The 12,624-nt window shown below is 43.8% G+C and overlaps 1 protein-coding gene across 2 annotated transcripts in view; it reads right to left on the bottom strand.

Moving 5' to 3' along the window:
• The window catches only part of LOC126278155 (dipeptidyl aminopeptidase-like protein 6), a 752,824-nt gene that overhangs the window by 41,231 nt on the left and 698,969 nt on the right, over positions 1–12,624 (bottom strand). For both annotated transcript variants that reach the window (XM_049978055.1, XM_049978056.1), the window contains exon 12: positions 5,010–5,334. In XM_049978055.1, the coding sequence (XP_049834012.1) occupies positions 5,010–5,334 (325 nt within the window). The remainder of the gene's footprint in view (positions 1–5,009; positions 5,335–12,624) is intronic.

Raw genomic sequence — 12,624 nt, 5'->3', positions numbered from 1 at the left:
CAATGAGCAAAATTAGTCAGGACTAGACGATCAGCCAGCACTACCAGAGTTCCAGGAAGAAGACGGCGTAGTATCGCATTTTTCAGGTGCCACTGAGGAGCTTCAATATTTTAGTTATTTCTTTGATGACGACATTATTCGGCTCATCAAAAGTGAAACGAATCGGTACGCTGGTAACGTTATTACGAAAATTAAACGCAAAGGTGGCCTGAAAATAAAGTGTAGTTGGCATAAGTGGTCTGCAGTAAAACTGCAAGAGATTTACTGGTTTTTCAGTATTATTTTGCATATGTGCGTCGTCAAATTGTCGAAAATCGGTGATTATTGGTCAACAGACCCGTTTTTGCAGACAGGATTTGCGAGTAAATTGTTGAGTCGCCATCGATGTTGCGCTATATTGTCGATGTTACATTTGAATGACAATGTACGTTCATTAGCAGAGGCGAAGAAAAGCATGATCCACTCACAAAGTGAGGCCTTTTCTCGATTTCTTTGTGAATAAAAGCAAAAGTAGTTTTCATCCAGGCATGAATTTAACAATAGATGAGGCAATGTGTCCCTTTTGTGGTAGAATAGGCTTCAGAGTATACAAGAAAAACAAACCCAATAAATATGGGCTACAACTGTGTCCTGTCTGCGATTCATCAACTGGTTATATGCTAAACTGTGATGTATATACAGGTTGTGCAGGGAATGTTGACAATAGTATCCAGGGCCATGTAAAACGGTTGTGTTCACAGTACTTTGGCAAAGAACATCGCATTTATATGGATAGGTGCTACACCAGTCCATCTCTTTCAGACATGTTGTGGGAAAATAAAACTCTTGGACTGGGAACTGTAATAAAAAAACAGGAATGGTTTGCCATGAATATTCAAAACACTAAAACTAAAAAAAAAGGTCAGATAGTTTTTCAAAGGAAACGCCATCTCTTGGCAGTGAAGTGGAAGTCAAAACGAGATGTTTTTTGTCTTTCCACAAAGCATAAGTCTACCAGCACTAGTATTCAAGTGAGGGCCAAAGGTGGAACAGCAGAAATTGTAAAGCCAGACGTTATTACTTATAACACTAAGAATAAAGCTGGGATTGACAGAGCAGATCAGTTCTCCAGCTATTATCCGTTTGCCCGAAAAACTTTGAAGTGGTGGAAAAAGCTGTTTTGCCATTTGTTTATCGTGTCAAATGTCAACAGTTTTATTTTATACAAAGAGAAGACTAGGAAGAATGTATCCCTAGTATACTTTATTCACAAAGTGGGGGAGAAATTGGCTCAGAAGGGCGGAAATATTTTTCAGCAACAAGCCGCTTCATCCTCACAAATTGAGAGGACATTTGCAAGGCACTTCCCGGAGAAGGTCCCACCCACTGCAAACAAGGTGAATACTACTAGGTATTGCAAAGTATGTTCAGACAGGGAGAAGAAATATACGGGTCAGCGCATCGGTGAGGAAAGTAGATGATGGTGCAAGGACTGTGGCGCTTGGCCTTTACGTCCCACAGTGTTTCTAGGACTTTCATACAAAGGCTAACTACACCTGAACTATTAAAATACTCTAGTTTACAGGTACCTGCAGTTAGACATTCCATCGATATTTTTTTTTAAATTTAGATACAGTATAATGGCATTACTCAAGAGAGAAATCATGTAAAACTTTTTTGTCCACGACATTTCTGTGTTTTCTATTTAAATTATAACACCAATTTGTATTTTATATTGTAAAATAAACTCAAATCCATGTACAGCTCTTACTTTTTCCTTTTAAATAATGCAAGAACCATATTCCTATAATTTTTCTGTTCTTTGCAATCTAATTTCAAACATCCATTAAATATGCCAGTTCACAACCAAGTGCCGCGTGTAAACAGGGCAGCGTTGAAAGTGTTAAAACAGTGCTCACAGACCACCACAAATTTAAAAAAAGAAATGGTAAGATCAGTACCGTATCTCATCTCCTGTCTTATAACAAGTGGTTATAAGTAGAATTTGCAAAGCTCCCGATCTGACCATTGAAAAAACTGAACGGGTATCATCGGACGTCCGCCTTGAAGAGATTCAATGAATAATATAGAACAATTTTCGGCGGCACGGTAGCTCAGCGTGTTCGGTCAGAGGATTAGCAGCCCTCTGTAATAAAAAAAACTGAGTTAATCGATCAACAACAAACTTAAAAATGGATGTCTTACGACGTCCGCCCCGAGAAGATGCAATGAACAAAAGCGAACAAAATGAGACAAAGAAAAAAGATCAATCCTAAGGGCCCGGGTTCGATTTTTGTCTGGGTCGGAGATTTTATCCTCTCAGGGACTGGATGTTGTGTTATTCTAATCATCATCATTTCTTCTCCATCGACGCACAAGTCGCCGTATTGGCGTCAAACCGAAAGACTTGCACCCGTCGAACGGTCTACCCGACGGGAGGCTCTAGTCACACAACATTTACGTAATTAAAGTGCAGCTACTCACAGAGGTCCAGTGTAGGTTGCAATTCCTTATGGCAGCGGAATTTAGTAAATGTGCTAATGCGTTAATGTGGGACCGATTTAAGCTAGAAAAAATGAGAGTACCAATTTGGTCCACCAGACGGACATCTGCTACTGTGAATGAAAGAAAGACGTGTAGAAATGTTTCTATATTTAATGGATTAGGCACAGGGCGTGGGCAGAAAAGGTCAAATAAATGAAATTCGCATAATGTCGATTTCTTTATTAACCTTTATTGCTTGTAAAATGACAGCATGGGCTTCACACCGTCATACGAACAGTGTACAGAGCCATACTTGCACTTGGTAGCCAAAATTAGTATAAATTTTTGTCAGCGGAAATCCGTTCCGCCCTCGCTCATTTCCATATATACTAAGTTTCGCTGTCATAGTATAATTACAATCCGCACTAGACCTCCATCATGAGGCATTAATGACATGCTTTCGCATTCAGGGCCATGATATTTCTGTCCTACACATCTCCACGAAAGACTACCCAGGAGAGTTAAAGCTGTCATAAAGTCGAAGTGTGCCCACATCCCGTATTGAAGTTCACTAATAGGTGTATGGATACTTTTGATCACGTAGTGTATTTGTCTGTCGGGAACTAACATCAGCTTACGATCACCTTCTTGCTCAAGTGGATAACCCGCATGAAACCTCACTTGCAGATTTGTGCGTGGTAGACCAGCTATGGATTATTACGAAAGAATAATTCTCGGGCGTACTCCATATTGTTGTGACTGACAATTCGCAATTTTTCACAAACACAACTTTTATTTATGAAAGTTTACAAGGTTGATGACTGAACAACGAAAGAAAAGTAACAGTAACGATGCCAGTAAAAGTCTCCCAACTGAGGCAAACAGAAGTTCACTTCTAATTTTCCACAAAGGTTCGTGGTTACACAAACACAGTAGTAAAAGTCCCATTCAGAGACGAAGGCGTAATCTTCAGCGGTCGAAGTCTACGAGGTCGGCATCCAGAGTGAATTGAACTTGGTTTTTTTTTTTACATCATTGTTATTTTGTCACTTCATACAAAGGTAGGCCGGCAGCGGTAATAGTGCGCCGCTCTACGGCCACAGATAATACATTTATTAGAAGTTGAGACATCGAAAAACGAAACAACACGGTGGATAGACAACAGTAGACACACAAACTTAAAGACATGAAGTCATTCACAGGTGTAACGGACACTAACAGAGACGGCACACGTGAACGAAGGAGCACAAATGATGAAACACGGAATCAGTAACATGATGGCTCACACAAACGACTAGCGATGATCTCCGGCGCGCGAATGTTCACTTTACGTGTACGAGACCGCGGACCTGCCAATAGGTGAAAAGTGGGGGAGGAGGGAGAGGGGAGGGAGTAGATGCCAGTGGCAAAGGAGATAGAAGGGGAAGGAAAGAGGGTAAGGGGGGTAGGGGAAGCCTGGGGGAGAGGAGGGAGGGAGGAAGGGAGGAGGGAGTGAAGGGAGAGAGGGGAGAGATGGCACCCTTAGGAAAAAACACAGGTAGTGTAAGGGGAGGATCGAAGTTAGTAGGAGGGGTAGATGGAGGGGAGGAGGGCATCATCAGGGAGGGGGAGTTGTTGGAAGCCACCTTGGGTGAGGGTATGAAGAGTGGAGAGATGGAGAGCAGGTGGGATGTGGGAATACAGGTGCAGCAGCAGATGGGGGTGGGAGAGGATGGGAGAGACAGGTGGGTGAGGGGGATCAAGTTTATGGGAGATGTAGAGGATTCATATCCATTCGAGGAAAAGGAGGAGGTGTGGGAATGGGGATGAGAGGCAGATGCGAAAGGCGAGGCAGAGTGCATGGCGTTCTAGGATTTGAAGGGATTTGTAAAAGGTAGGAGGGGCGGAGATGCAGGCAGGATGAACATAGCAGAGGATAGGGCGGATAAGGGACTGATAGGTGTGGAGGATGGTGGAGGGGTCCAGACCCCACGTATGGCCAGAAATGAGCTCGAGGAGACGGAGTCGGGTGTGTGTCCTGGCTTGGATAGTCCGGAGATGGGGGGTCCAGGAGAGGCGACGGTCAAGAGTGACGTCAGGATACTTGAGGGTGGTAGTGAGGGTGATAGGATGGCCATAAATGGTGATATAGAAGTCGAGGAGATGGAAGGAAGGGTGGTTTTGCCTACAATGATCGCCTGGGTCTTGGAACTTTGGGGCTGGTTCTAGCCCCTAAATAGCTGTCTCCAGCCAATAAGGTTTTGATGCAGTGATACTTCCTGCACGCCGTGGCTCGATCTCCCCCTGCAGGAAGTAGTGCTTCGAACGACTGTTTACATTATCTTGTATGTAAATAGCCAGTGTTTACCATGGTGCTTTTGGTACGCCTTGGACATAGACAACCCCGTCCTTTGTGGTGCAATGTGGATTGCTCGCCCTCAGGGGCTACATTGGCTCTGGCACAACACATTCTGTGCCTGATGTGTTGGACATAAGGAACTGACCACACGCGCGAGAACTATTCTCCGGTAAGTGGCGAGCGAAACTGAAGTGTCTGGGATACTCACACTTGGACGACGAGCGGGTAGCTGGTGATCTCCTCCTCGCGCAGGCCGGGCGGCAGGTGGAGGCGCACCTGGGCGAAGTAGCCGCCCGAGATCTGCACGGCGAAGGTCTTGACCTGCGGCAGCGCCATCTTGGCGGCGCGTTCGAGCAGCCGCGTGTTGTTCTGCATGTGCAGCAGCAGGCGCGGCCCGCGGGTGGCGTACAGCCGCACCGTGGGCACGCCGGGGCCCAGGCACTCGAGCGCGAAGAAGGCCACGCTCGGGCTGAAGACGGCGTTGTGGAACAGGCACGGCCGCAGCAGCAGCTCCATCACGTCCGGCCGCCCGGCTGTCCTGCGCACACCGCTGTCTTAGCGCTCCCGCCCGCTGCAGCGCGCTTCATAAACGCACCCCGCTACAGCCAACATGCACAGAGTTTTGAAAGAGATGGACCCAGTCACATTAATTTCTGAGGAAATTACAGTTTTCTGGAGATAAAGCCAGAAGCTGAAACAATGAATTAAAATTTGTGCCACAGCCAGAACTTCAAGCTGGGTCTCCTGCTTACTCAGCTGATGTACTAATCACTACCCCTCAGTGGTATTGTGGCTGCCCCAACTGCGTGGACTACCCTACCCCAATGCCTTCTCTAACACAAACTTCAGTTCCCATCTTCAAACCATTTTCTCTCCTTAAAACGTCATGTTCTCATTCTTCGAAAATACTAACGATTTAAGAAGGGGAAAATGGGCTGAAGGTGTGAGATGGAATTTGTTATTGCATCTGCGTCTACATCTACATGCTTACTCTGCAATTCACACTTAATTGCCTGGCAGAGGGTTTATCGAACCTTTTCATACTACTTCTCTACCATTCCACTTTCGAATGGGGCGTGGGAGAAAGGAACACGTAAAGCTTTCCGTTCGAGCTCTGATTTCTCTTATTTTATTATGATGATCATTTCTCCCGACGTAGGTGGGTGTCAACAAAATATTTTCGCATTCGGGAAAGAAAGTTGGTGATTGGAACTTCGTAAGTAGATCTCTCCACAAAGAAAACCGCCCTTGCTCCAGTGACTGCCACCCCAACTCGCGTATCATATCAGTGACGCTCTCACCCCTATTGCGAGATAACACGAAACGAGCTGCCCTTCTTTGCACTTTTTCGATGTCCTCCGTCAATCTTACCTGGTAACCTTCCCTCACCGCGCAGCAATATTCCAACAGACGACGGACAAGTGTAATGTAGGCTGTCTCTTTAGTGGGTTTGTCGCATCTTCTAAGTGTTCTACCAACAATGCATAGTCTCTGTTTCGCTTTCCCCACAATATTGTCCATGTGGTCTTTGCAATTTAAGTGCTCTTAATTGTAATTCCTAGGTCTTTAGTCGAACTGACAGCCATTAGAGTTGTGCGTTTTATCGTATACCCAAAATGTATCGGATTTCTTTTAGCAGCCATATGGATGACCTCGCACTTTTCTTTGTGCAGTGCCAATTGCCGCTTTTCACACTATACAGAAATTGTCTCTAGATCATTTTGTAATTGGAATTGATCGTCTGATGATCTTACTAGACGGTAAACTACAGCGTCATCTCCAAACAATCCAAGGGGGTTGCTCAGATTAACACGTAGATCATTAATGTAAATCAGCAACAGCAGAGGGCCTATGACACTACCTTACGGAACGCCAGAGACGACTTCTGTTCTACTTGATGATTTACAGTCTATCACTATGAACTGTGACCTCTCTGAGAGGAAATCACGAATCCAGTCTCACAGCTGAGACGATACTCCATGTGCACGCAGTTTGATTAATAGTCGATTGTGTGGAACGGTATCAAAAGCCTTCTGGAAATCTAGGAATATGGAATATCGATCAGACAGCTCTTGTCGACAGCACTCATTACTTCATGGGAATAAAAAGGTAGCTGATTTGTATAAGAACGATCTTTTGTGAATCCGTGTTGGTTATGTATCAGTAAGTCCTTTTCTTCAAGGTGAATCATAATGTTCGAGAACAGTATATGGTCCAAAATACTACTGAAAATTGAGGCCAGTGATATGGGTCTGCAATTCAATGGGTTACTTCTATTTCCTTTCTTGAATACTGGTTGACCTGTGCTACTTTCCAGTCTTTAAGAACAGACCTTTCGGCAAGTGAACGGCTGTGTATGATTGTTGAGAAAGGCGCTATTGTGTCAGCATACTCTGAAAGGAACCTGATTGGTATACCATCTCAACCGGAAGACTTGCCATCCTTGAGTAATTTGAGTTGCTTCACAACACCTAAGATATCTACTTTTAAGTCAGTCATGTTAAGAGCTGTACTGGTTTCGAGTTCAGGAATATTTACTTCGTCTTCTTCGTGAAGGAATCACACGAGAACTGTATTTAGTAACTCAACTTTAGTGGCATTATCATCGGTACCATTTCCATCGCGTTCGTGCAGTGATGGTATAGGAGCACACAGTCAAAGACCGGAATTTCTTTGGGTTTTCTACCATATTTTGAGACAGTGTTTCACTGTGGAAACTATTAAAAGCATCTCGCATTGACGTCCGCACTAAATTTCGAGCTTTCATGTAACTTAGATAGTCCTGGAGCATTAAACTAGGGTACTCCGAGCAACCGTCGTACATACAGTGCTACTACGGCGCAGTAGTCAGCACATCTGCATAGTAAGTAGACGACCTGGATACAAGACCCGGCTGTGGCAAAAATTTTAATTCATTGCTTCAGCTTCTATCCTTACCGAAAGTTAATTTCTATTTCACGAAATATTAATTACACTGCTGCACAAAATTAAAGCAATAAACTACTGTTTTCCCGTCCTGTGCCTAATTCATGATATAATCATACAAACTGTTAATCGAATGTTCGTACCATCGTGTTCTCTACGGAAGATGGCATTCTGGTCAACAGACAATCATGCCAACGATGACGTCAGGGTACCTATAAAACGAGGTAGTGTTTTCCAGATGGCCCCACATCCATAATCGCTGTGTACACTGTCACAGACGTTGCAGTATGGCACGGACTCCCTGAAGTGGAGGGCCATAGGAAGAATAGAAGCAGGACAGTCAAAATCTGATTTATCTTTATGGTTTAAAGTGAATCGTTCTGTTGTTTCTCAGCTGTCGTGAAAGTTTATAGAGACCGAACTGTATTCCGAAGACAAGGGCAGGGTCGACCATGTATGATTTCAGAAGAGAGGACCGTTATCTTCCTGTAAGTGCACGACGGTACCACCTCAGTAACGCACAGCAACCGGTATATGCACTCGCAGCAACCACTAGGCGTGTTGTATCGAAGCAAACGGAGTGCAGAAGGCTTCGACAGAGTCGCCTTTGCTGTCGGAGGCCTTCTGTATGTCTACCTCTGACGGGTCTTCATAGAAGGGAACGTGTAGAGTGAAGTCATCGACATGCCACTTGGGCGGTTGAACAGTGGGCCAGTGCTGTTTTCACAGATGAGTCCCGATTTAATGTGGAGAGTGATTCTTCATGGGTTCGCATGTTGAGGGAACGTGGAAAACGAAATCGGGAAGCAAATATTACGGAAAGAGACCGATATCTAGGAGGATCTCTAGTCGTGTGGGCAGGGATTATGTTGACCACTCCAACACATCGTCATGCAATTTTACGGGTGCTTCGGCAAGGCTTAACTGCTGTCAAGTATAGTGACGAGTACTTGGAAACTCATTTGCGGTTGTTGCGAGGTGCTTTTGGCCCAGCCTTGGTGGACGATGATGCTCGACCTCACAGAGCACGGGTGGTTGACATTTTCTTGGAAAGGTAAGATACTTCATGCATGGCGTGGTCTGCTCGATTTGAGTCACATAGAGCAAGTCTGGAGTGCACTAGGGAGACGGCTTGCATCACGTCAGCGTCCACCAACGGCTCTCCAAGACTTCAAGCAGCTCTGCAGGAAGAATGGGCGTTATTGCCTTAACATGAGACTGACGACATCATTCTCAGCGTGCCCCGTCGCTTTCGGGCCTGTAATGCCACCAGAGGTGATCACACCCCATACTGAGCACATTAACCAATTGTTGGAATGTGTGTGCATATCTGTGAAGTTGAGAAAAACGAAGAACATTTTTGTCTACCATCATGCATCTCGCAGTTGTTGAAGTTCTGTATTCTTTACATTGTTTCTACTTCACTACCAACTGTTTATAATGATTTGTGGCAAAATAAACGCAACGCTGCAAAATTTCCGTTTCTTGCTTTAATTTTGGAAACCGGTGTCGATATGAACAATTTATGCATTGTTCGAAAGAAGAGAATTTCAAATATTAATTGCGACTGCTAGAGCACTGATGCTTGCAGGAACGACCATTAGCGTACCTGCGCAAACAGACAACCTTTCTCATAGACCTAATAAAAATAAAGATAGCTAGACTAGTCACTGACACTAGAGTAGCATATCTTCTGAGACACCAATTGTATAGCAATGCTGTCCAAATATGGTTCATTCGTGTGCTGCTTCCAACTGCAACAGGAGGAATGGAAGCAAGAGACAGAAACAATACTACGAGTACATTTCACAGATTAATTATTCCTGTTTTTTTCTTTTCAGTCATCAGTCTTCTGGATTATTTAGTGCAGTCCACGAGAAACTAATCAGCTGTGCCAACAGCTTCATCTCTGGAGTAGCACCTGCAACCTACGTTCTCACTTATTTGGTGTAAGTATTCCTATCTCTGCCCTCGTCTGCAATTTTTGCATTCAACAGCTCCCTCTAGTACCATGGAAGCGATTCCGTCACGTCTTAACATATGTCCTACCATCCTATCCTTTCCTCTTGTCAGTGCCTTCCATACATTCTGCTTTATTCCTGACCTTATAAGTCCACATAATTTTCAACAGTCATCTGTAGCGCCTTATCTCAAGTACTTCGATTCTCTTCTGTTACGGTTTTCCCGCACTCTATGCCTCACAACCGAAAAATGCCGCGCTCTAAATGTCCATTCTCAGAAATTCTTTCCTCAAATTAATACCTATGTTCGATGCTAGTAGACTTTTCTTGCCCAAGAATGCCATTTATGCCGGTGTGGGTCTGCTTTTTATGTCCCCCTTATTACGTTCATCATGTGTTATTCCGCTGCCTACGTAGCAAAATTCCGTAACTTCATCTACTTCGTGATCACCAGTCCTGATCTTAAGTTTCTCACTGTTCTCATTTCTGCTACTGTCATTACTTTCATCTTTGTTCGATTTAACTATACTCTCAGTCTATATTCTGTATTCTTTCATTCCATTCAGCAGATTCTGTAACTCTTCTTCACTTTCACCGAGGATAGCAATGTCATCAGCGAATCTTATCATTGATATCCTTTCTCCTAGAAATTTTATTCATCTTTTGAACCTTCCTTTTATTGCTCTTTCGATGTATAGATTGAACAATAGAGGCGAAAGACTACATCATTTTCTTATACCCATTTTAATCCGAGCACTTCGTTGTAGGGGGCTCTTATAATTCCCCCTTGGTTCTTGTACATGTTGAATATTATCCTTCTCTCCCAATTGCTTATCCCTGTTTCCCTCAGAATTTCGAACATCTGTGGTGCCTTTATATTTTATAAAGCGAAACCTATCGTCCTTTAACAGACTCTCAATTTTCTTTTCTATTCTTCTGTGTTTTATTCTTGTCAGAAAGTTGGATGCACGAGCTGTTCGGCTGCTGCGCGATAATTCTCGCACTTGGTTCTTGCAATATTGGGAACTGTGTGGCCGATATTTTCACGGAAGTCAGATGATACTTCCTACACTAATACATTCTACACAAAATCGTGATTAGTCTTTTTCTTGCTACTTCCGATAATGATTTTGGAAATTCTGATGGAATGTTACCTATCCCTTCTGTCTTATTTCTTACTTCGTAATACTACTCTTGCATTGCGTCTACTCAGTATTAGGAATTTTGAGTAAGGTGATATGATAAGAATGTTTGTGTTCGTTTAAGCTACCTTTAACTAACTATCCATTTAATCAAAAGCCGATAGCTGCGATTCGCAGAGACAATTTTCGAACTAGAGCAAATAATTTTCTTTGCGATGCTCATTCTGAAGAGTCGTTATCAAGAAACTTAAGCGAATAGATGTTAATTAGAAGACAGTACTATACCGAAAATAACTGAACTATCACCTCATATAAACTGGGTGCAATATTGTGAAAATCCCGTACTGTACCTGGAAATAATCTCGTTAGTGCGTGTAATGGCATTTTATATGTATTCCATTCTACTAAGGAAAGGAAACCACGAAAGCCCAGAAATGAAGATGAGGCTGTTCGAAACGCGTGAGAGAATGTAATGCCTGGTTCAAGTTATATTAGTGATCGCAATTATTTACTTCCATCCACTCCAACCAAATTGAAGGAAGAGAACCTTAAAACTATTCAAAATGGCTCTAAGCACTATGGGACTCAATACCAGTGGTCGTCAGTCCCCTAGAACTTAGAACTACTTAAACCTAACTAACCTAAGGACATCACACACATCCATGCCCGTGGCAGGATTCGAACCTGCAGCCGTAGCAGCAGCGCGGTTCCGGACTGAAGTGCCTACAACCGCTCGGCCACAGGGGCTGGCGCAGAGTATTTGGAGCCATTCATGGACTTCGTGTTCCCATGACAATGCGCCATGTCACCTGGCCAACTGATCGCGATTGGTTGATTATTCTGGGCAATTCGACCGAATGATTTGGCCACAAACCACCCGACATGGATTCCGTCGAACATTTACGGGACGTAATCGAGAGGTCAGTTCGTGAAAAAAATCCTGCACCGGCAACACATTCACAATTATGGACGGCTGTAGAGGTATCGCAGCTCAATATTTCTGTAGAGGGCTTCCAGAGACTTACATCCATGCCTCGTTGAGCTGTTCCAATACACCGGGCAAAAAGAGGTCCGACACGATGTTAGGCAGTACCCTATGACTTTTGTCATCTTCGAGCATATGTCAGAGAAGCCAAAATCAAGCAGTGGTTGTATTGTGGTGGATGCAAAGAATAAACTTCTTAATACGATTTCAGGTAATGTAACTTACAAATCTCTTCGAAGTGCAAGTCCTTTACGTAACTATTGACCGCTACCTTAATCTAGCTATATCCACTAGATTTCACACAGTCAGTTGATTTGGACTTCTGATTCTAGTTTCAAGCATCCAGAAACTACAGATAATTTAGAGAAATCCGCAAGAAGTACAATTACATCTACACTACTGGCCATTAAAATTGCTACACCAAGAAGAAATGCAGATGATAAAAGGGTATTCATTAGACAAATATATTGTACTGGAACTGACACCTGTTTACATTTTACGCAATTTGGGTGCATAGATCCTGAGAAATCAGTACCCAGAACAACCACCTCTGGCCGTAATAACGGCCTTGATACGCCTGGGCATTGAGTCAAGCAGAGCCTGGATGGCGTGTACAGGTACAGCTGCCCATGCAGCCTCAACACCATACCACAGTTCATCAACAGTAGTGACTGGCGTATTGTGACGAGCCAGTTGCTCGGCCACCATTGACCAAACGTTTTCAATTGGTGAGACATCCGAAGAATGTGCTGGCCAGGGCAGAAGTCGAACATTTTCTGTATCCAGAAATACCCGTACAGGTCCTGCAAC

This window comes from Schistocerca gregaria, chromosome 6 (genome assembly GCF_023897955.1).
Source record: "Schistocerca gregaria isolate iqSchGreg1 chromosome 6, iqSchGreg1.2, whole genome shotgun sequence".
Classification (NCBI taxonomy): domain Eukaryota; kingdom Metazoa; phylum Arthropoda; class Insecta; order Orthoptera; family Acrididae; genus Schistocerca; species Schistocerca gregaria.
Note: the sequence above shows the minus strand (reverse complement) of the source record. Positions and strands in the feature narration are given on the sequence as shown.